General features: G+C 39.1%; 1 protein-coding gene across 1 annotated transcript in view; it reads right to left on the bottom strand.

The window, feature by feature from the left end:
- Window positions 1-22594, bottom strand: part of LOC126456114 (nipped-B-like protein A) — a 345198-nt gene that overhangs the window by 173003 nt on the left and 149601 nt on the right. Inside the window, exon 5 of the mRNA XM_050091868.1 lies at window positions 6438-6612. Coding sequence (XP_049947825.1) covers window positions 6438-6612 — 175 coding nt within the window. The remainder of the gene's footprint in view (window positions 1-6437; window positions 6613-22594) is intronic.

Raw genomic sequence — 22594 nt, 5'->3', positions numbered from 1 at the left:
GAGTGACCCATGAGTGGAGCACACAGTATATATTAAATGCACAGACATGAGCTTCTGACTGCCAGACCAATGGAAAGTACAAGGTCTGACACCGCCCCAGTCATGTAACATGGCAAAATATTGCATTTGCCATTGCTAAATAAGTGATCTTTCTTCAGCAAAGCAGTTATCTCCAATTCAGCTGCTCATGAGTGTATTTGATTGATATTAAGGCACAGTCAAATTTTTCTTTAAGGTACAACTGTCGTCAGAACAAAGGTTGGTTTGAACCTTATTACTTTAGCATTAATGGTCCTATTAAAGGTGATATTCCCTTGCCTTTCCCAAATCATAGAAATGAGTTATCCATCTACAGTTTGGACTCTAATGGCCGAGTGCACCAATCTCGATTAACAGTTAACCGCGGTTAAGTCGATATATAATCCTGTTCAGCGCAGTATTCTGGTGCACCAACATCGATCAAAGTTAAACGAGGGAATCGACCGCGTTTATATTTAACCGGGGCTCTTTCCCGGTTTTCTCGACATAACCACGGTTTTGGAAGCATACGCTATTAAGATGGCGGCGCGTTTTGATGTTATGGATGACATTGAGGAAGATTTGTTATACCTTGACCATTTAAATCGTGACCGAAATCGTGTTGGAGTGATTGTGGAAAGGGGAAACCCTTTTGAAGATTATGGTGACAGGAAGTTTGAAGAGAGATTTCGTCTGTCAAAAGAAACAGTGTGGTGGTTATTAAATCAAATTAATGATAGGTTAGAATTTCCTACTCATCGGAATAACCCTGTTTCTCCGATAAACAGACTTTTGATTACTTTAAGGGCATATGCAACAGGTGCATTCAACATTCTTATTGGGGACAACAGTAATATACATCGTACAACAGCACAACGAATCATCATCAGTGATGTATCAGACATCATAGCATCACTGTCTCCTCGCTTTATAAAATTTCCAACAAGAGAAGAAGTGCGATCTGTGATGTATGGTTTTAGTCAATTGGACCGATTTCCTGGCGTTCTTGGTACCTTGGATTGTACCCATATAAGAATTCAGTCTCCTGGAGGACATAATGCTGAACTTTTCTGCAATAGGAAATCATATTTTTCCTTTAACTGTCAAACCATTAGTGATCACAATTTGTTAGTAAGGGATATTGTCGCTCGATGGCCGGGCTCTGTGCACGACAGTACCATATTTCTCAACTGCGCTCACAGAGCTCAATTTGAAAACGGAGAAATACCACAAGGTCACTTATTGGGAGATAGTGGTTATGCATGTAAATCCTACTTGTTAACTCCACTTCTAAATCCGCAAAATGAAGCAGAGCATCGGTATAACAGGTCTCATATTAAAACTAGAAACACTGTTGAGAGAAAATACGGCATGTGGAAGAGAAGATTTCCCATATTATCTGTAGGAATAAGATGTAATCCACAGGAAGCAATGTCAATCATTGTGGGTACAGCGGTCTTGCATAATATTGCGAGGAGTACAAGCAGTGATGAACCACCAGAAGATCCTGAAATTCTCGACTTTTAAATCAGTTACGTGATGAGAGAGGCCCCAACATTGAAGACAACGAAGAAGTGCTACCTGGACAGCAGATGTATCGTGATGATACATTACCTGGAAGAGCAGTTCGCCGTGCTATAATTAATGAACATTTCCGATAATCTAACATAAATTCAGACATTGTTCGTAATGAAAAATTATGATTATAGTTATGGGATTTCGCCGTATTTTCAATTTTTCAGCATGTAATCTATTTTGTTTCTGCTGTCTAGCGAACATAAAAGTACTCACTGAACTGGGTGTGTGATGCGAAATTTGAGGTTTTGTTGTGCCAGGGACAGGATGTGCTGCCTACAGAAAATTACCCAGCTGCTGCTTTTCTGAGATATTTTTTTAGTGTGGAACTGTTGTTAATTCATTATTAAAGATATATTTATTGCATCACATTGGTTGTGAAAGCAATGCAGTACTCTGTTATTTATATACATGTTCAGTTTCTGGGTATGTACTTAAATTTGAGAACAAATGACTCCATTACATTTAGAGAGTGTGAGAGTAAAAGCGAGTGGGATAAAATATCCATTATATTTCTGTATTATGTTCACTATAGATCCTAAACATCTCTTAAATTTTCTACTGTAACAACAAATATGTGAATGTCCAACAGTTTTGCAATATTAAAAGAACACATTCTTTATTATTAGAACCTTACAGTTTGGAGATTATTTTACTGCACTTCTCCTCATTAGTAATGCAGTCTTATCACCTAGATAAGCTTAAAATTGTGAATATGCAGTACACACATGGGCACAAAATAATCATTTGTGTAATAACATAAAGTGTCAGATTGGGATTGTTTATTTGTTAAATTGTTTCCATATTAATCACTACTCTTTATTTACAATATGATTTTCTTAAACATAAGTGTGTGTGGCCATAAGGTTGTGCAAAGAATTGAATTACGTTGTTAATTCTAGTCAGTCATGTGTGTAGCAGCACTTTACACAATATTATGCACAACTGTATGGCATTAAAAAAAATACATGAAATTGAAGACAAATTTGTGTTTAGAAATTGCCACCAAAAACAAGTTCTCATTGCTACAAAAGGCAATGGAATGTCAGTAATGTCTAATACTTTGGGGATCAGTGCAAGAGCAATAATTAGTTAAGGAGTGTGCTACTTCGGAAGATATGAAAGCAGAACTGTAATGCTGTGAGTTGACAGTACAAAGTGTCATACTTTAAGTTATTACTGAAAACTCCCTCCCTCACCCTGTCACTGATATTGATGCAGTTTTTTCACATATTTAATGCTCACCTGTAGAGAAGGGAATTCCTTGTCATTGCATAGTGCCACAGAAAAATGCCTCACTACAAATACAGTTGTGGCAGAAGTTATGGGTTGCCATCACAAACATTAGCAGGTGCAGAATATTGCTAAGAAAGCCACACATGCTATGACTACTATAGCAGAAACCAGTGACCCATCATAGGAATGCATTTCTGAAAATATCTTGCTACAAATTTTGCAGTGATAAAAGTTATGGGCTGACATTGTGAACATTAACAGGTGCAGAGTATTGCTAGAGAAGCCACACAATACTAATCTCACTACTGTCCATATTAGCAATGCATTATTCAATAATGCCTCTCTACAAATACTGTTATGATAAATGTTACAGGTTTCCACCACACACATTACCAAGTGGTGTGGTTAGGAAAGCCACATATGCTATGCTTACTTTTGCAGAAAAGAGAACCCACCACAGCAATGTATTTCTCAACATGCCTCACTTCAAATTGTATTGTCATAAAAGATATAGGTTCCCATTATAAACATTACCTGGTGCAGAGTATTGCACGGAAAATGGCACACACAAAATTATGATTTGGAGCACTTTCCCTCATATTCTGGTACAAACAATGCAAAACATGATAACATTAGGCCTCATGTATATAACTGTTACAGCACATATGTTCATTCCAAAGTTAGAGTAACAAGGATGCTTTATTACTATTATTTTGTTTCATTAACAGTCTACCTCATTGTTAAGTCATTTAAGTAGAAATTGGCACCTGACGCTATGGCTGCAGGCCTGCAACTGACATATATCTTACTTGTGTAAACTGCAGTGTTGCTAATCTGTTTCTATATATGAAGTAATTCTAATTTTAAGTGATTGGATGAAACTTAGTCCAGACCAAATAAGCTGTAAGCAGATATTAGACACCAACTAGGAAGAAGCAGTATCACTAACAGGACAAACACAGAGAAACAATTTGAACTGAGAGACAACTTTAATACATTAGACAAAATACAACATAGCACAAAAAATTAAAAAAATTCACTGTCACAGGAAAAAAAGTCACGTGTCACTGGCATTTTTCTTCTTCCAGTACTTCACTTTTTCTTTCAGGGCCAGAATCTTTAAATTTTTTATCCTCAGCTCCTTTTGGTGCTCTGCCTTCATCATGAGTAATTGGGCCTCCAGTAGTTCCACTCTCTTCTTGCACACATTGTCAATCACTGTTCCCGAACCTGATGGCCTTGGTTTTACAGGCATCTTGCGACGATTCCATGTATTTTTTGGCGTGCAAATGTTTTTATTCGGTTGATCAGGAGACTGTGAAACAGATTGCAACTGGGTGACATCCGCCAGAACATTATTTGGTGTCTCTTTACTTAATAATACGACAGGTGAGTGGGAAGTGCTAGGTTGTGTGCACTCTGCTAACTCGACAACTGAAGCAGGTGGCATATTCTCACTGCACTGCACTTCACTGCTCTCCATGTTGACAACATCCACAATCATGCTGAACTGTGCATCGGAATCATATGAATTTGTTAACGGTTTCATTGAGGAACCAACAATTTCTAATAGTTTAGCCCGATCATGGATCGTGGTTTTTTGGGTAGGCTTCCCCCCACCTGTTTTATACACTTCCACCTTTTCTTCTGCAAGGTCTTTTCGAAGTCTTCTTTTCATATTTTCATAACAGGTTTTCAGCCTGTCACAGGATCTTTTTGTCACACCTGAAATTAAATAAATGTAGTTTGTAGTACCATAAATTAATTCTTATATTATTTGCATTCATAAGTCCATTTTGCATTCTGAGGCTCTTAACTTATAACTGCAATAAACATCTAAGATCTGTATATGGCTTTTGTTTACATATCAGTTCATTAAAAAGGAAGTGGTATAGGCATATATGAAGAATACGGCACAGGGCTAAGTGAGAAACGTATGTTCACAATTTTCAACATAAAAGCTTCCGTTAGTCACATAATATTTAGTTAACAGTAGCACGGCATTGGATTTTAAATTTAAAACTAACAAAACAATTCCAACCGTAAATATGCATAGTCCTATCACGTATTTCAGTGGTATGCCAATAACAGTTTTAAATTTCAAACTAAAAGCCAGTGTGTCTCATATCCTACGCTTACGATGAACCTAGAAAAGTTATTTATTTATGAGTAAACTTACCAGGAGTAGAATTAAATTGCGCCTCCACATGGGACCACATTGCCTGTTTTTCTTTTAAGCTGCAGCCGTCGGTTTTCTTATTTTCAAGAACGGATGCATTTGCACCCACCAGTTCAAGAAGTACATCTATCTCGTACTTCGAGAAATTTGGTGTTCTTCTTTTATTCTCCATTATTCTCCAAAAAAGAAACCAACAGATCAGAAATAGGTACCGAGGTACGTAAACACACTTCTGCTTGTCGACGGAAAAAACAGCAAAGATAGAACGTGGCACCAGCGATTATCTGTGCAATTTCTTGTTTACTAACATCTTTGCGTTGCCAGGGCACGTTCCATTGCAATGTAGAGAGTTAACCACGGTCAAATGCACAGTTGGCTGACGACGGTTTGCTGACCAGCGATTAACGTTGGTGCACTGCAGAAACATTTTAAACGCGATTTACTTTTAACCATGATCGCGGGACCTTTGTTATCATGCTTTTTGACCGGAGTTGGTGCACTCGGCCATAAATGAAGGTGCATATTGGCAGATTTACACATAAACACATCATTGCCAGAGGTGCAAGAAGTAATAAGTGACAGAAAAAATTCTATGACTGATGGTGATGGGAGTGTCAAGACCTCTGGATTAGGAGCTTAATACTTAAAATTAGAAAGATAAATACTGTATGACCAGTGTGTATTGGTGGTGCTTGGAACTTTAGTTCCTCACTGTTTGTGCCGATGAGTCATTCTGTCTCCATGTATTTTAGTTTCCTCAAGTGATTTTTCCTTCTTATATAGTTTAACACGTACCTACATAATGAAGTGCATGTCTATAAGTATTAAGTCATTAAGCAATAAGGCAGATAGTAGTCACCATTAAAATAAGTTGCTGTGCCTACTAACCGTGCTTAATAAAGCCATTAATGAACACGATCAGCATAAAAGCCACTACGTATTTCAAAAAAGCTACTGCATTTCAGGTTCCATTACACAAATGCACACATATTAAATAATTAATTTGAACGACTGATAACTGACTGAACAGTCCATGGGTGAACCGCTCTTTCATAGCATCCAACAGGCACTAATAATTGTCAGAGGACAGTTGTCTACATTCTGAAAGAGTGAGAACACACTTACAAAGGACAGTTTTGCTTACACCATTACTAAAATATGTTTATAGAGTCTGAGTCTTGAAAATTGTGTAATAAATGCTGTAAAATTGTATGGAGGATATCAGTTTTGGATTAAGCAACACGTACATGATAAAATTGAAAGAAAAAAGTTAATCACATGTGAGATGCACTTCTCATATTGAACCATCAAATTAAATTTAAAAAAATAAAATCATCAGTGTGTATCATGTATTCTTACAGACAGAATATTTGGTATTTTTTACTTAACTGAAGGACAGAAAACTTATGACAGACTCATAATTACTTACATTTACTTTCTTTCAGTTGGGGCACACTGTCATCTAGATACCACTTCATCAGGTAATAATGTCTAGGATCTGAGATGTTTTGATTCTGATTGATGTTTACAGTCAAATAATCGATCAACCCATACTGTAGGGCTTCGACAATTTCCACCTTACTGTAGTGTTTCTCTGATATTATCTACAAAAATTAAAATAAATGAATTATTTATTTCATTGAAAACAAACAAAAGAAGAAATTTACTGATATACTCACAGGCAAATGTCTTTTTAATACTTCACTACTCAAATAACTGTAGAGCATATTGCAGCTCATGAACTGTAGATATTAAATAATATAACCATAATATTGTCTTCCATGACCAGGAATAAAATAAGTCAATGTTACTTAATGAGACTTGGTAGAGAAGGACCAAAGAGAAATGAGCAATAAATGAAAACATACAGGATTAAATATGCATGTATAATTTTTTCACTGAGATCACGTTATGTGCAAATCAAGTATCCTCAGACTGATAAAGCATTTAATTAAATATTCGGGCACAGTTAGGGAGGCACGTAGAGGAACACTGCCCTGGTGGATCTGTAATTAAGTGTCCTGGGAACACTCTAGACAAACACCCAAGCACACATTCCGCTGCCTAGCTAGTAAAGTTCACTTGTGTGGATCAGGACAGTCATAGCACAATCTCATTTTATCTCGTACCCAAGTTATCCATTTACAAATACTCCAAAAGTCTGATGTCTACACTATTGGAAAGACAGATTAATTGCCTAGTATTTTTCGGAACAATAATACTAGACTTTATTATACTGGACTGAAGTATATAGTTCCACAGATTATTTGATTCCCAAGTAAGTACAGTAAGACAAGATGGTATGCAGTGAGAGCATGTTTTGTGGTAAGTGTGAGAAAACCATCAAAACTAAGGAATTTAGTCATTTTTGTGGTCTGTGGTGTGGTAAATCATTCACAATGTATGTGCTGGCCTCACCAACAGTGAAGACCACATTGTAAAATGCTCAAGAGACTGGTTAAAATATGCTTGTGAAAACTGTGAAGAGAAGTGAGGTGACAAAATGTCATATGCCAATGCAGTCAAACATGATAAAATTTTATACACTAGGCAACAAATTAATATTGATTTGGTTACCTTAGTGAGTAATTTTACTAACACTGTGAAAGAATTTACCAGTGATAACAAACAAATAAAAGAAAAACTTGATACTGTGATTGCTTCAAACTGTAAGTTAGAAATGTTGTTGTCACAAAGTGATGAAGCCTCTCAGTCAGAAGACTATGTGCAAAGATTGTTGAAAATAATGTGTCATGTACTATGACCAAAACTAAACAGAAAAACATTGCAAATCTAAGGCAAAATCCAGATGTGAGACTGGAGGACACTATAACAGCAGCACCTACCACTATTAACAATCAAAATGCATAGTAAGAAGCCTGTGAAACCATCAGGTGATAATTTTCCCATGAGAAATAACTCTGATAAATATCCAAACATTGCTGCAGTGGCAACCAGCTCAAGTGTAAACAAAAGATGTGTGAGTGAAACAAAATCCATTGTAAACAAACTGGTTACAGAACATAAATTATTCAGAGGGCAAAAATACAGATTGGCAGGAAGTGAACAGTAAGCAGAGAAACAGAAGAAATTCAATTGCAGTGAAACAAAACAATGAACTGGCCAAAACCACTATCATACAAGACTGTACTGCACAAAATCGAAAAGCTAATGAACAGTAGCCTACAGGCCAACTTTGAAGCCTAAAGTGCAAATGTTTGGAAATGCCAGTACTAAAAACAGAAATAAAATCATAATAGGTACTGGTGATGAAAATGGAATGCTGTATGGTGAAAAAAAAAGGTCTCTGGTTCCATCTTAGCAAACTAAGACATGGCATCTCAATTGATACTATTACTAACTTTTCACAGAACACTTTCCCAAGTCACAACAGTTTTACAGTTGTAAAACTGGAAACGAAGGGATTAAATAATAGCTTCAAAACTAGTGTTCACCTCGACTTAAATGATAAAATAATGGACAGCAGTACATGGCCCCAAGAACGTTGTGATAAGTGGTCCCCCCTGCCCCCCGAGGATGCCCAATGTTCCAGTGAGATAATCTCCCATGACTGAGAATATTCCAGTAAAAAAGGAAATGTCATCACTGAAAAAAATGCAAGACCAGTTATAGCTAGTGCAAATGTGCAATGTCTTAGGACAAAAATCAATATACATTATCATTGTCTGCTGAGGAAATGATACCTGATGTATTATGTGTATGGGAACACTGGCTAGCCCAGACAGGGAGGTAATACTACAGGTTTATTGAATATCTGGAAATGGTGAACTTGCAGTGTAGAGAAGCTTCTATACACGGTGGTGTGTTTGTATGTGCAAAAAGTAAAATTAATGTAAATAGATCCTATGTGGACCTGGATCTAGAATTGGCCGATTTGCGGCTGTCAGATGCTAACTTAATTGTTGTTTGTGTGTACCATTACCCAAATGGCAATTTTAAAAACCTCATCAGCAAACTGGAAAGCTGTCTGTGTCATCTAGTGCATTTAGGAGCAAAAATTGCCTTAAATGGAGATTTCAACATCCGTATTGGAGAAGGAAGTGACACACAGAGAGCTTGTATGAACTCAGTAAGCAACTATGGACTATTTGTGACAAGTTATCTACCAACAGGAGGTCTGTCTTGATACATGTGTCACTAACTGAAATAGTTGGGACTACAAGTGTAGTTGACCCTAAGCTTGCAGATCATGGTGCAGTAATCACGAAGCTATGGACAAACTCAGTAAGTATTCAACATATTCCAGTTGGCATTCAAATGATATTTTCAGAATTAGGATTATTACAAAGAAAAATTTAGATGCAGTGTCTTCTACACAGATTGGCATCAACTGTACAAAGAACACCAAACGATACATTCATTCCCATGTTCCATCGCCAGATGATACATTCAGTTCCATGTTCCAGACTTTCAAAGCCAAATTTGATAAAAATTTTCAACTAAAACAAACCAATGCCAGGTTTACTGAAGAAGCTGAGAATCCTTGCAAGGGAGTGTGGTCCTAAATTAACACAGGCAAAAGACCATCTCTTGCTCTAATTCTTGCAGTCAAGGTGAATTTAATGTATATTTTATAAACATAGTGGAAAGCACAGTAGGTGAAATTCCTGACCTCAGAACAGATCCTGTGGTTGCAGTGAAATTTGGAAATAAATTCAGCATGGTAATGTGGAAGAGAGTGAATCCAAAAGACAACAAAAACAGTAAAAGACTACAAATGCTCAGAGGGCTGTTTCTGGCATGTCCTGTACTATATTAAACACTATAATCTGTGAAATTGCTCTGCTACAGTATGTAGTAATAAATAAATGCCTCCATGCAGTGGAATTTCCAGACTTCCTGAAAGTAGTGCACACAGTAGCAGTTTACAGTTTACAGAAAAGGTAATCCACATGAAGTGTCAAGCTACAGGCTTATAGATATAATACCACTGCTGGCCAAGGTGATGGAGTCCATAATGAAAGACCAGCTGTTAAGTTATTTTAAAGGAAATAACCTCTTTTCTGATAAATAGCATGGCTTTTGGAAGGGCAATTATAACATCCGTATTTGACTTAGTTACAAATATAAGTCAGTGTTAAGACAAAGAGTCTTTAGCAATGGTACTCTGTGGCCTTAGTAAGGCATTTGATGGTATCCCACATGATGCCCTGCTCAGCAAGCTAAAATTATATACTTATATGGTACTGGGGGAGCTGTTCTACAAACCCTTGAATCCTACCTAAATAGTAAACGATTGATTGTTTCAGTGCAAGGAACAGACTCAGGTGAAAAGAAGCTAAGACATGGTGTGGTACAGGGATCCATAATAAGGGCCCTGTTGTTCTTTGACATAGGCTCCACCACCCATGATTCCAGATAAAATGACAGCAAAGAACCTGAACAAGACAAAATGTTTAAAGTGTTGGCTGGATAGGAAGGATTCCTCCAGATGGCCCATAAATAAATTGGCATTGGATGGTGCCATGTGAGTACCCACGGCAGTACCATGGCTTTGTTTAGAGATTTGGTCTTTGAAAGTGAAATAATTCTGTGTTAGAATGTGATTGGCTCGGAGGATTAGGAGAGGTGGTAAGTCTGTTACCAAGATGATGATGTGAAAGGTAGGTGTTCAATGACTGCAAGCCCATGAGCTTGGGGGATGTTGGTACATAAGGATGTCACATCCACAGTGACTAACAAGGAGTCTGATGGTAACGCGACAGCAACTGTGGAAAGGTAATGAAGGAAGTGAGCAGTGTCTTGGATGTAGAATGGGAGGTTATGGACAATAGTTGGAGATGTTTGTCAACAAAGGTAGAGGCTTGTTATGTGGGAGCATTGCATCCAGCCACAATGGCAAAAGTATTACTGAGACCTGTCTGGTTGGATTTGTAGAGTTTGTAAAGTAGTAAAAAGTAGGAATGCAGGTGGGTTGCTGGTGTGATGAGGGAGGTGAATTCAGGTGGCAGTTTTGGGATGGACCTAAGTCCTTGAGAACCTGCTAGAGGTAATATTGGACTTTTGGGATGGGACAATGGTTGAATCGCTTGTATGCATAGGTGGCAGAAAGTTGGCAGAGACCCTCAGCCACATAGTCACTATGATTCATGACCTCTGTGATGGAGTCTTTGTCTGTGGAAAGAATCATATGGTCTGGATTGATTTTCAAGTTACAGATAGCTGTGCTTTCCACAGGAGTGATGTTAGGCTAGGGAGGGACTTGAGAAAGGAAGGTGAGGCCACGTTAGAAGTGAGCAATTCCTGAAAGATTATCATGGGATGACTGAGTGGAAGCAGAGGAGGATCATGCTTGGAGAGAAGTTGGAACTGTTTTAAACGAGGTTCTAAGTGTGGTTTTAGTTTGATGTTGTTAGTGTGGAGTAGGGAGTGAGGGTGAAAAAATGTTTCCACAGCAGAAGACGAGCAAAGGAAAGAAGAGTCTTTACAAGCCAAGCACAAATGAATTTAGGTTTTTGGCTAAAGGTGAGGCATTTAAAAGTACTGAGACTTCTGCAGGGGTTAGAGTTTTTCCAGAAAAGATGACAACAGTATTATGAGATGGGTGTTCAAGAGCAGTGTATTTCATGAAGGGTGGAGAAAGTTTTAGAGGATGCGGATGGCAGAGTAAGTCAGTAAGGCATGTTCGGAGCTCTATGAGGGACTGATGGAGTTGGACAGGATTGGTTAGAGTCTTTCTTGGCTAGACGTAATCACATATAGATATAAGACAGGAGTAACAGGAACAGCTTCCTCAGGTGGTCTTGGGAATGGTGTCCAATCTGTTTAAGAGTAAGAGTTTCATGGAATAAAAGGATTTTGTGAAAAGAATTGAGGCAGTTAATTATGATTTGAGCTCTGATTGTATGATTATAAGGCAAAGAAGAGTCTTCAGAATTGGCAGAGATAGAATGAGCAGGGATTCATTGTTGGACGGCTGGTAAAAAAGGAGTGATTGAAGAAATAGTAAAGAAGGTTAAAATAAGAAGGTGAAAAGTTATGATCCAAACTGTTGCAATGGAAATATATAGAAGCTACTATATAGAGTGCTATGTATGAAGTTAGAAGGAAGGTCAGAAAATGAAGCAGGAAGTAGTTAGCATGCCCGAAAGGAAATAATTATGCTCGATTGCAAATTGACAAATGTAACAGTAACTTAACACATGTGATCTTAACAATGTCACTTCTAGGAATACAAATTAGGTGGTGAAATGATTTGCAATAATTCTTAATTAATGCTTGTAAGAAGTTTTCACAAATTGCTGTTTATATCAATTGTATACTACTCCCTTTTAGACTATAAAACATTTTTTTTTCTGCCAGGTGAAGTTTCCCAAAAAGCAGCACTTTATCACAACGATTACTTTGCTTGGAAAAAGTAGATCACCTTGCCAGATTCAAGTGACTTCTCCACACATTTTCAGTGCCTCTTGTGCTGTTTCTGAATAAATGCTGATCTCTCTATACTGTGATCTACATTTATCACAGATATTCTCCAGTACTTAGTAGCTTCTGTTCTCCATAACAAAGAGATGGACACACTACATATAACTGTTCACGTGTTGTCCTCGACAGAGTGAATACTAACAATCCCAGCCCATTAAAGACTTTAAAAATGAACTGCCAAAGCACCGAGATCATCAAAACAGTATGGCGCTAACACAAGGTAAGTAATAAGAGGATTCCTAGAAGATTAGTATGCAGGTAGGTCTTCCAGTTCAGAAATTGATTCAGACAGAAGAGGAGAAATTGCTCATTGCTATGAATGAATGCATAAATAATGTTGTACCATGTTCAACATTATGGCCTATGTTGGTAATACCCAAACTGTTATTCTGAATTGGCCATCCTCCCTTTTGACACTGCTTGTGACCCATCTGACAGTGGTGAGGGTTTATCTGCATGAGCACAGTGCAGAAAAGGGGAACTGGAGTAAGTACTGTGAGTAAGCAGGAAGTTGTCACTTACTGTGGAGGAACGCCCAGCATGAATGGACAGTGTGTTCACTTGGCTGTGACTAAACGGGAGGGGCCACAGTCTGTCACACAGAGGACAGTCTTCACACATGCTTGGCATGAATGCACTGTGCACTTATGGAATGTGTATAAGTCAGACGTATAGAAGTTATGTGCCGTCACTGTGTCGGACATTCACTTCCTTCAGATATTGTGTACTGATGGCTCATTCGCCATTTCAAGATTTTTCCATTCTTACGGTGTACTGTTATTTGCTCACAAGACTCTACATATATATCTTATGTGCTACATGAGCAGTAGAGATCCAACACTTTTGTGCACACATTTTATTACAAAGGCATTTATCTCATTTATACCATTCAGCAGTATCTGCCTCCTGTGTGTGTGGTATTATAGACATTTCAGTAAAACGTGTACAATGTATGATTGCTTCTTTCTTAATTCATAACAAACTTGTACAGTGTGCATGTATCAGTGAAACTTTGTAGTGCTTGTTTCTAACACTGGTCTGTTTCGGCACACAATAAGATATTGTATTCTATTTGTCATATGAAGAAACACCAAGGTTGATGATATGAATACTGCATGTAAAAGAGCAGTGCCTCGAACCTATGCAAGTTACACAAAAAGGGAAGGAAACATTCCAAGTATTACTTCTATTCTGTGTTCACTAGTGGATGCTACACAAGGCCATTTCAAATGTTTTTCTCAGAGTAAAGTAAAGTCTGAAGAGCTCTGTACAACTTACTGTTATACCTGTAATGTTTCAGCTGAGAATAAAATCTTGCATAATTGTCTGGAACATGTATGTGTACTTGTAGTATTAGACAATTTTTCATTTCTACATTTCCAACTTTCAGATTATGAGTTTGTACACAGTAAGTGCATAACCTGGTGAATAATTTTTATGCCCTTAAACCAATTTAAGTAAGTAAATTTTAATTTTTGTAGATGTGTTAGGTTCCAGAAGATGTCAACTGTCAGATTTTGTTATTAGAGCAATATTGCAAGTTTGTTGCTTACTTCTGGATTCTGGTACTGAATAATTATCATGGCTCAGCTTTGTTAATTTGCTGATTGTCTGGATTGTGTGTGAATTTTAAGAGGAACTGAAATTGTTGTACTGAGCACAGACTGTTAGAACTATAAGAATATTAATGAATGTGCACTGTGTCAATGTAGCTGTGACTCAATCAATTGTATCCACCCTTTTTGTCCTACGGCTCGAGTCAATACTTAACAATGTACCATGAGTATGGTTAGCCATTTGCACAGTATGTCAGTCCACAGAAGAAATCATATTTTCTTTTTGAAGATGATAATACGGCATAATTACAATATAAAATGCTGTATCCAAGCAAAATAATGACAGTAAAAAATTGCAATATTTTGGCTTTCAGGATATTTGTATGTATATGAGTGGTTACTGTGTGCTCCGCAGATAATCACAGAGACAACACACTATTTATCTGGGAAAATCAACCCCACCACCCCCATCCCTCCCCTCACGTCAAATATGTTGTGAACTTAGGATACATTTTTACAGCAAGAATACAACAGCTTTAGGAACAGAGGTCATCTCCCTTTAATATCTAAAAAGATGATACATAGCAACCAAACTTCATAGAGTAAAAGCATGAAAAAGAAACTCTTTGGAGCAAAAATTTCACATGGCACAAAACCAAGCACCACCATAGGAGAGAACAGGAAACACACAGTTCCGATTTATTTACTTCAAGGCTCCCCCCCCCCCTCCCCCCCAAACCAGACTGGGGTGCACAGAACAACTTTTAAATAACAAAATAAGAGGTGAAAAAATGTTAGTTACAAAGTTTTATTTTGATGCACATTGCTCTAAATTTGTTTGACTGTAAAGGCTTTGCCAACACGTCACCAAGTTGATTTTCAGAACACACATTTTCCACACTGATGTTCCCATTTTTGTAGAGTTCCCACACAAAATAATATTGTACTCTGATGTGCTTAGAACACCTATGGAAATCTGGATTTTTCACTAATTTAATGGCACTGTCAATGAAAATACAGGTATTTTTCTTTTTCCACTGATCTTCAACAGCAGTCTGTTAAGCTGTACTAATTTCTTGGCTCCTTCACATACAGTGATGAACTCCACTTCAGTGGTGGATAGTGCAACTGATTTCTGAAGTTGAATTGTCTACGATACAGCCATGTCGTCAATCACTGAAACAAAACCATTTGTTGATCATCTCATTTCAGTGTTGCCAGCAAAGTCAGCATCAACGTATGCACAAAGTTTCCTACCAGATGAAGAGCAGAGAAGACCCAAGTGAGAAGTAGCACAAAGATATATGAAAATATGTTTTACAGCATTCCAATCAAAAGAAGTGAGTTCAACGATCAATTGAGTAACTTTTGAAACACTATATGCGAGATCTGGACGAGTAGAGCATGCCAGGTACATGAATGATCCCAATAGCCGAACAATAAGGAATATTGCTGTCAAGAGTAATGCTATATTCACTATCTAATTGTTCATTATCAAAGGGAGTTTTTAATGGTTCTGAATCAGCCATGTTAAAACAATGTAGAAGCTTGTCTGCATGTGCTTGGTGTGAAATAAAAAAAGCCAGACCCGCGTTGCTCTATTTGCTAACAATGAGTCTTAAGATCCCACAGTTAATCTGAATTCTGACTTTAACATATCTAAAAATGAATTCACTGCACTTGAACTCGAGCTGTTCCCGCAATAAGTCCATCACTGACATAAATAGCAATCAGGAATTTTTATGTTTTGGTTTGTTTAATGTAAATGCAAGGATCTGCTGTAGGACTAATAAAGCCATTTTTTCATGAATGAGTGAAACTTATTATTCCAGCGACAAGGTGATTGCATAAGTTCATACAAGGATTTCTTGAGGCGACAAACATGACCTGACTCATCATCAAAACTTCTCGTTGAGTCTTGTATGTTTCTGTATGCAAGTCACCATACAACAAATTGACCATGTTTCAAATTTTTTTCTGCTGCTATCGCTATTACATCATGAACAGCGTCATAACAAGCAACAGTCTGGCACATGCACAACCAAGTAAGCATGGTCTTGATCAATCGATCCATCAGGCCTCTATTTAATACAAAGTACCCATTGATCACCGTAGGGCCTTCATGGACTGTTCGGGCAGAGTTCTTTTTTTTTTACCATTGATTATTAATAACTCATTTACCTTCAGGCATTTGTACCAAGTCCCACATACCACTTTCTTCAAATGCCTTCATTTTTCTTTCATCGCATTAAACCATTTATTGGAATTACTGCTTTACATAGCTTCATTGAAGTTTGTTTGTACAAGCTCTTAATGAATTGCTTTTGTCAGGGAAACTAATGGATTTGCTTCTTAAGGCTGGTAACCTAATTCATAGTCATCAAATTTCACTGGGGGACGTATTTTACGAACTGGACTTCGATATGGTATATCACTCAAATATTCTTGGTCACAAGTCTCAATTTGAGCAAGAGTAGATTCACTTTTCTCTCCTGTTTCTTCAGATTTGGAATTAAATTCGAACTCAATTGAATTTCTAGTTGCATACAGTTCTTTTGCTGAAAATCAACATTTGTTTTGATGGAATCCACACTTTGTAACCATCTTTGTCATTCACACAGCCAATGAAATTCCAACATATAGCTTTGTCATTGAACTCACAACAAAATTTTTTTGGCAAATAAACATCGCATTTTGATCCAAAAATGCATATATAACTGAAACTGTCAAACACATTGCCAGTCCACACTTCAAATGGTGTCTTACCTTCAACACATGACTTGCCAGTTTGACTGAGTAGAAAAATGGCAGTATCACATGCATGAGCCCAAAGTGATTTAGGTAACTTTCTAGATGTGAACACTGAGCGAGCTAATTCAACTACATGTTGGTTTGCTTGTGCAATAACACCATTCTACTGAGGAAGGTCTGGAAACATAGGATGAAAGTCAATACCACGGTCTCGTAGCACTTCAGCTACCTTATTACAATTAAACCCTTCTCCACCATCAGTCTGAAACAGTTTTACCTTATGACCAACAGCAACACACTCCAAAAATGTTTCCAAATTGTCAGTCACTTCCGATTTGTTTCGTATGAAATATATCCAAACAAAACAAGAATAATCATCTTTGAAATCACATAGTAACGAAAACCATTTGCAGAGAAAACAGACGTTGGTCCATTAATGTCTGCATTGATCAACTCACTGACAGTATGTGGACAATCTCTCCAATGGCTAAGTGGTTTGCAGTGGGATTTGCCAAGAACACATGCATCACAAAACGATGTGGTACCATGGCACTTAACTGATGCACTGAAGCAAGAGAGCACATCTCATACATAGCGTTTATCTTGATGACCAAGTGTCTCATGCCAACACTGTAGTGTTCTTCTGAAGTCATTAAGCTAATCATTACTTGTGAACCCAGAGGACAAACACGCATGTTCATAATATATACAGAAGAAACAAGTCTTCCTGTAGTGACTATTTCACTATGTCGCCGAATGATAATGCCTTTGGTATCATAAGTCAAATTACATCCACGTTGCACAGCGTGAAAGATAGAGAACTGCTGGTGTCTCACAATGGGTACATACCAGACATTTTCAAGCAAAGCACATGTCCATCTTTTGTTCAAGAATATTTCAGTATCAATACTGCCAGTCCCATGTTCATTGCCAGCTGCCTGTACAAATTGTGGAATGGGAAAATTTTCAAACATAGTGAAATGCTGTTTATTTGGGGAAATATGATGTGTCCTGCCAGAGTCTGAAGTCCAAGAATCTGTACTATCAAAATTAACATGAAATAACAAGCTAGGGGCAAGAAATGTATTTGGTTTGCTGCTCATTTCTAAATTGGAACTTGAATAATTACTGTTGTTAGCCGTCACTTTTACTTCTTCTGTGGCGATGCACTGTCTGCAGTTTGTGATAATTTGTCCAGCGTTCTTGCAATACAGACATGTACAACTTCCTTTCTTCTTTTACTTATTCCACTCTGCTGCAACTTTTTTTCTGTTTTTGATGCTGCTCATCCAATTTTGATTTTGTGTAGAAAGCACCAGCTGTCTGTGTAGCTAAAATATTCTCAATTGAATGCAAACTCTCAATAAGAAGCTTTGTCATCTGCTCGGATTCAGGAACACGATACCAGGCTGACCTGTGAAACTGATATTCAGTTCCCAATGTTTTGAAAATATAATGAAGCAGTAACATGGCAAAGTTGCATTTGGAATAATTTTATTCAGTTCACTGCATAAGTTATGGAAAACGTCCGCAAGTAGCGACTTATGTTTTGTTATAGATGCAAAATCATATTTTAATATTTCAAAGACAATCTATCAACGTATATACCCACCGCAATGAAGATTGTTCATATACAGACGTAAAGGTGACTCAGATTTCTTTTGCATCAGTCTTCTTTCATATATGAATAGCAGGTTCCTCTTCAAGCACCATTCGAACGATAAAAGCTGCCTGAGCATTGTCACGCTGCCAGCTAATGACGGACACTGACATGTACCATAAAGAGGAAGTTCCTTTAGAAAGTTGAATCTGCCATTTCCATGTTTCCCACTGATCTTCACTTGACAGCTTGTGAACATTTATATGACTACATCATTCAACTGAAGCACTGTGTTTGCCATTCAACGAATCCTGCAGTCTCGCACATCCTAGTAAATGGAAAAATGGCCTAGCAAATGAGTATTATAATTCTCACAACCTAAAGTGTTCAAATCTGGACCATCCCCTGCTGTGGTGAACCTAGGGTATATTTTTAAAGCAAGAACTCAACACCACTTTTAGGAGCAGTTATCTTCTCCCTTATATATATATATATATATATATATATATATATATATATATATATATATATATATGATGTGACTTACCAAATGAAAGTGCTGGCAGGTCGACAGACACACAAACAAACACAAACATACACACAAAATTCAAGCTTTCGCAACAAACTGTTGCCTCATCAGGAAAGAGGGAATATGAGGGAAAGATGAAAGGATGACTTGCGCACACACACACACACATATCCATCCACACATATACAGACACAAGCAGACATATTTAAAGACAAAGAGTTTGGGCAGAGATGTCAGTCGAAGCGGAAGTGAAGAGGCAAAGATGATGTTGAATGACAGGTGAGGTATGAGTGGCGGCAACTTGAAATTAGCGGAGATTGAGGCCTGGTGGGTAACGGGAAGAGAGGATATATTGAAGAGCAAGTTCCCATCTCCGGAGTTCGGATAGGTTGGTGTTAGTGGGAAGTATCCAGATAACCCGGACGGTGTAACACTGTGCCAAGATGTGCTGGCCGTGCACCAAGCCATGTTTAGCCACAGGGTGATCCTCATTACCAACAAACACTGTCTGCCTGCGTCCATTCATGCGAATGGACAGTTTGTTGCCGGTCATTCCCACATGGAATGCGTCACAGTGTAGGCAGGTCAGTTGGTAGATCACGTGGGTGCTTTCACACGTGGCTCTGCCTTTGATCGTGTACACCTTCCGGGTTACAGGACTGGAGTAGGTGGTGGTGGGAGGGTGCATGGGACAAGTTTTACACCGGGGGCGGTTACAAGGGTAGGAGCCAGAGGGTAGGGAAGGTGGTTTGGGGATTTCATAGGGATGAACTAAGAGGTTACGAAGGTTAGGTGGACGGCGGAAAGACACTCTTGGTGGAGTGGGGAGGATTTCATGAAGGATGGATCTCATTTCAGGGCAGGATTTGAGGAAGTCGTATCCCTGCTGGAGAGCCACATTCAGAATCTGATCCAGTCCCGGAAAGTATCCTGTCACAAGTGGGGCACTTTTGTGGTTCTTCTGTGGGAGGTTCTGGGTTTGAGGGGATGAGGAAGTGGCTCTGGTTATTTCCTTCTGTACCAGATCGGGAGGGTAGTTGCGGGATGCGAAAGCTGTTGTCAGGTTGTTGGTGTAATGGTTCAGGGATTCCGGACTGGAGCAGATTCGTTTGCTACGAAGACCTAGGCTGTAGGGAAGGGACCGTTTGATGTGGAATGGGTGGCAGCTGTTGTAATGGAGGTACTGTTGCTTGTTGGTGGGTTTGATGTGGACGGACATGTGAAATTTTATCCCGCCTATATATACTCAATAATACGTAACCCACTTCCAAACCATAACCAAAAAAATTTTATTTTCCGCTTTCAACACTACCGCTGCTATAAAATCCACCGTTTCTTGTTCAATAACAGCTGCTTTCGCGTATTAAACAACCATTTCGGCTAGTTCTAATAACTTTCACTTTATTTCCACTTCCGTTTTTCGCACATCACTGATCATGTTTAGCCGCTCCCCATAGGTTTTAACGTCATTATTTCTTCGTCAGACAATTGTTAGCCCCATTTTTGTAATCTTTCACCACAACACCACTCCTTTTAATACATTTACACGTTTTTTCGAAATTTTCCCGAATTTCTCCGTCCTTTAACGTGTTTTAGCGGCAACACAACCACCTAACCTTTATGCACATCGCTGTCTACCAACCCAAGTTCACCATAGGATCAACTTAACCAACACTTTCTCGCCTTTTTTCATACCAGATCTCCGTTGCTTTCTAGTTCACCTTTATCTCTCCCCATATATTTTTATCTTTCATTTTCATTTCAACCTCATGTTACACTTTCCACCTTCTAATACCATGTCACCCTCACAACACCCCCATTAAGTTTTATTTACATTCCCTCCGCAAACATGCCTTCACCCTAGCCAGATTACGCTCGCATATTTTAGTTTCTCAGGCTTGTCTGACATTTGGCATAACCCCCAAAGGCCTCAAACTTAAAGTTCCCATCTCTGGCTGCAACCCTTCTTTCCATCAGTCCCTATACCAGTTCCAAACTGAACAATCCATTGCACTCACCCACCTAATCCTTCACCTACACATCAACTCAGCCAATGAACACACCCGTCAACTCCTATCCTTAATAAAAGTCCTCAATCTTTCCTCTCCCACATCCACACCGGCTATTCAGAGCATCCTCCTACAGGCCAACCGCAAATTAGAACAGCATGCCACCCTTCACCTCAAAAAACTATCCAATCTTCTGGTTTCCCATCTCCGGAAAGGCAACTCACTCACCCTTCACAACCTTTCCAGCAAACCTCAACCACCTCTCATTGCACACAAACCCAGTCTCTCCCATCTACTCAATCTCCCACTTCCAGCTCCACTCCCTCCAAAACCTCAAAATTCCAATCAACACAATCTGGTACCACAACACCCTAATTCAGTAGTTAACCTTTCCTCCAAACCTCTCTCCCAATCTGAAACCTCTGTCCTATCCAAAGGCCTCACCTTCAGCCCCACTCCCAGATTCAACCAAACAGCCCTCGTCAAAGATTTACTGTCCTACACTCGTACTCTCTGCTGGAAGTATCACTTTGCCATGAAGAAAAATTATCCTAATCCTACCCCTAATGATCCAACTCCCCAAGACACTATCCAAATTGAACCCTGCCTGGAACAGTTCCGTCCTCCGTCACAGTGGGACCCACCTCCTCTTCCTCAAAATCACCCTCTCCAAACCTTCCAGGAATTTCTGACCTCCAGCCTTGCCTCTCAATCCTTCTTAAAAAAACCTTAATCCTACTCCCAACATCACCACTGCTGAAGCCCAGGCTATCCGTGACCTGAAGGCTGACCGGTCCATCGCCATTCTTCCGGCGGACAAGGGTTCCACGACCGTGGTACATGATCGTCGGGAGTATGTGGCTGAGGGACTGCGTCAGCTTTCAGACAACACCACATACAAAGTTTGCCAAGGTAATCCCATTCCTGATGTCCAGGCAGAGCTTCAAGGAATCCTCAGAACCTTAGGCCCCCTACAAAACCTTTCACCTGACTCCATCAACCTCCTGACCCCACCGACACCCCGCACCCCTACCTTCTACCTTCTTCCTAAAATTCACAAACCCAATCATCCCGGCCGCCCCATTGTAGCTGGTTACCAAGCCCCCACAGAACGTATCTCTGCCTACGTAGATCAACACCTTCAACCCATAACATGCAGTCTCCCATCCTTCATCAAAGACACCAACCACTTTCTCGAACGCCTGGAATCCTTACCCAATCCGTTACCCCCAGAAACCATCCTTGTAACCATTGATGCCACTTCCTTGTACACAAATATCCCACACGTCCAGGGCGTCGCTGCGATGGAGCACTTCCTTTCACGCCGATCACCTGTCACCCTACCTAAAACCTCTTTCCTCATTACCTTAGCCAGCTTCATCCTGACCCACAACTTCTTCACTTTTGAAGACCAGACATACCAACAATTAAAGGGAAAGCCATGGGTAACAGGATAGCCCCTTCATACGCCAACCTATTCATGGGTCGCTTAGAGGAAGCCTTCTTGGTTACCCAGGCCTGCCAACCCTAAGTTTGGTACAGATTTATTGACTCACAGTGAAGAAGAACTCCAGAATTTCCTCTCCAACCTCAACTCCTTTGGTTCCATCAGATTCCCCTGGTCCTACTCCAAATCCCACGCCACTTTCCCTGATGTTGACCTCCACCTGTCCAATGGCCAGCTTCACACGTCCA

The sequence above is a fragment of the Schistocerca serialis genome, chromosome 2 (genome assembly GCF_023864345.2).
Source record: "Schistocerca serialis cubense isolate TAMUIC-IGC-003099 chromosome 2, iqSchSeri2.2, whole genome shotgun sequence".
Taxonomy (NCBI): domain Eukaryota; kingdom Metazoa; phylum Arthropoda; class Insecta; order Orthoptera; family Acrididae; genus Schistocerca; species Schistocerca serialis.
This window is presented reverse-complemented; position numbering and strand designations above follow the sequence as displayed.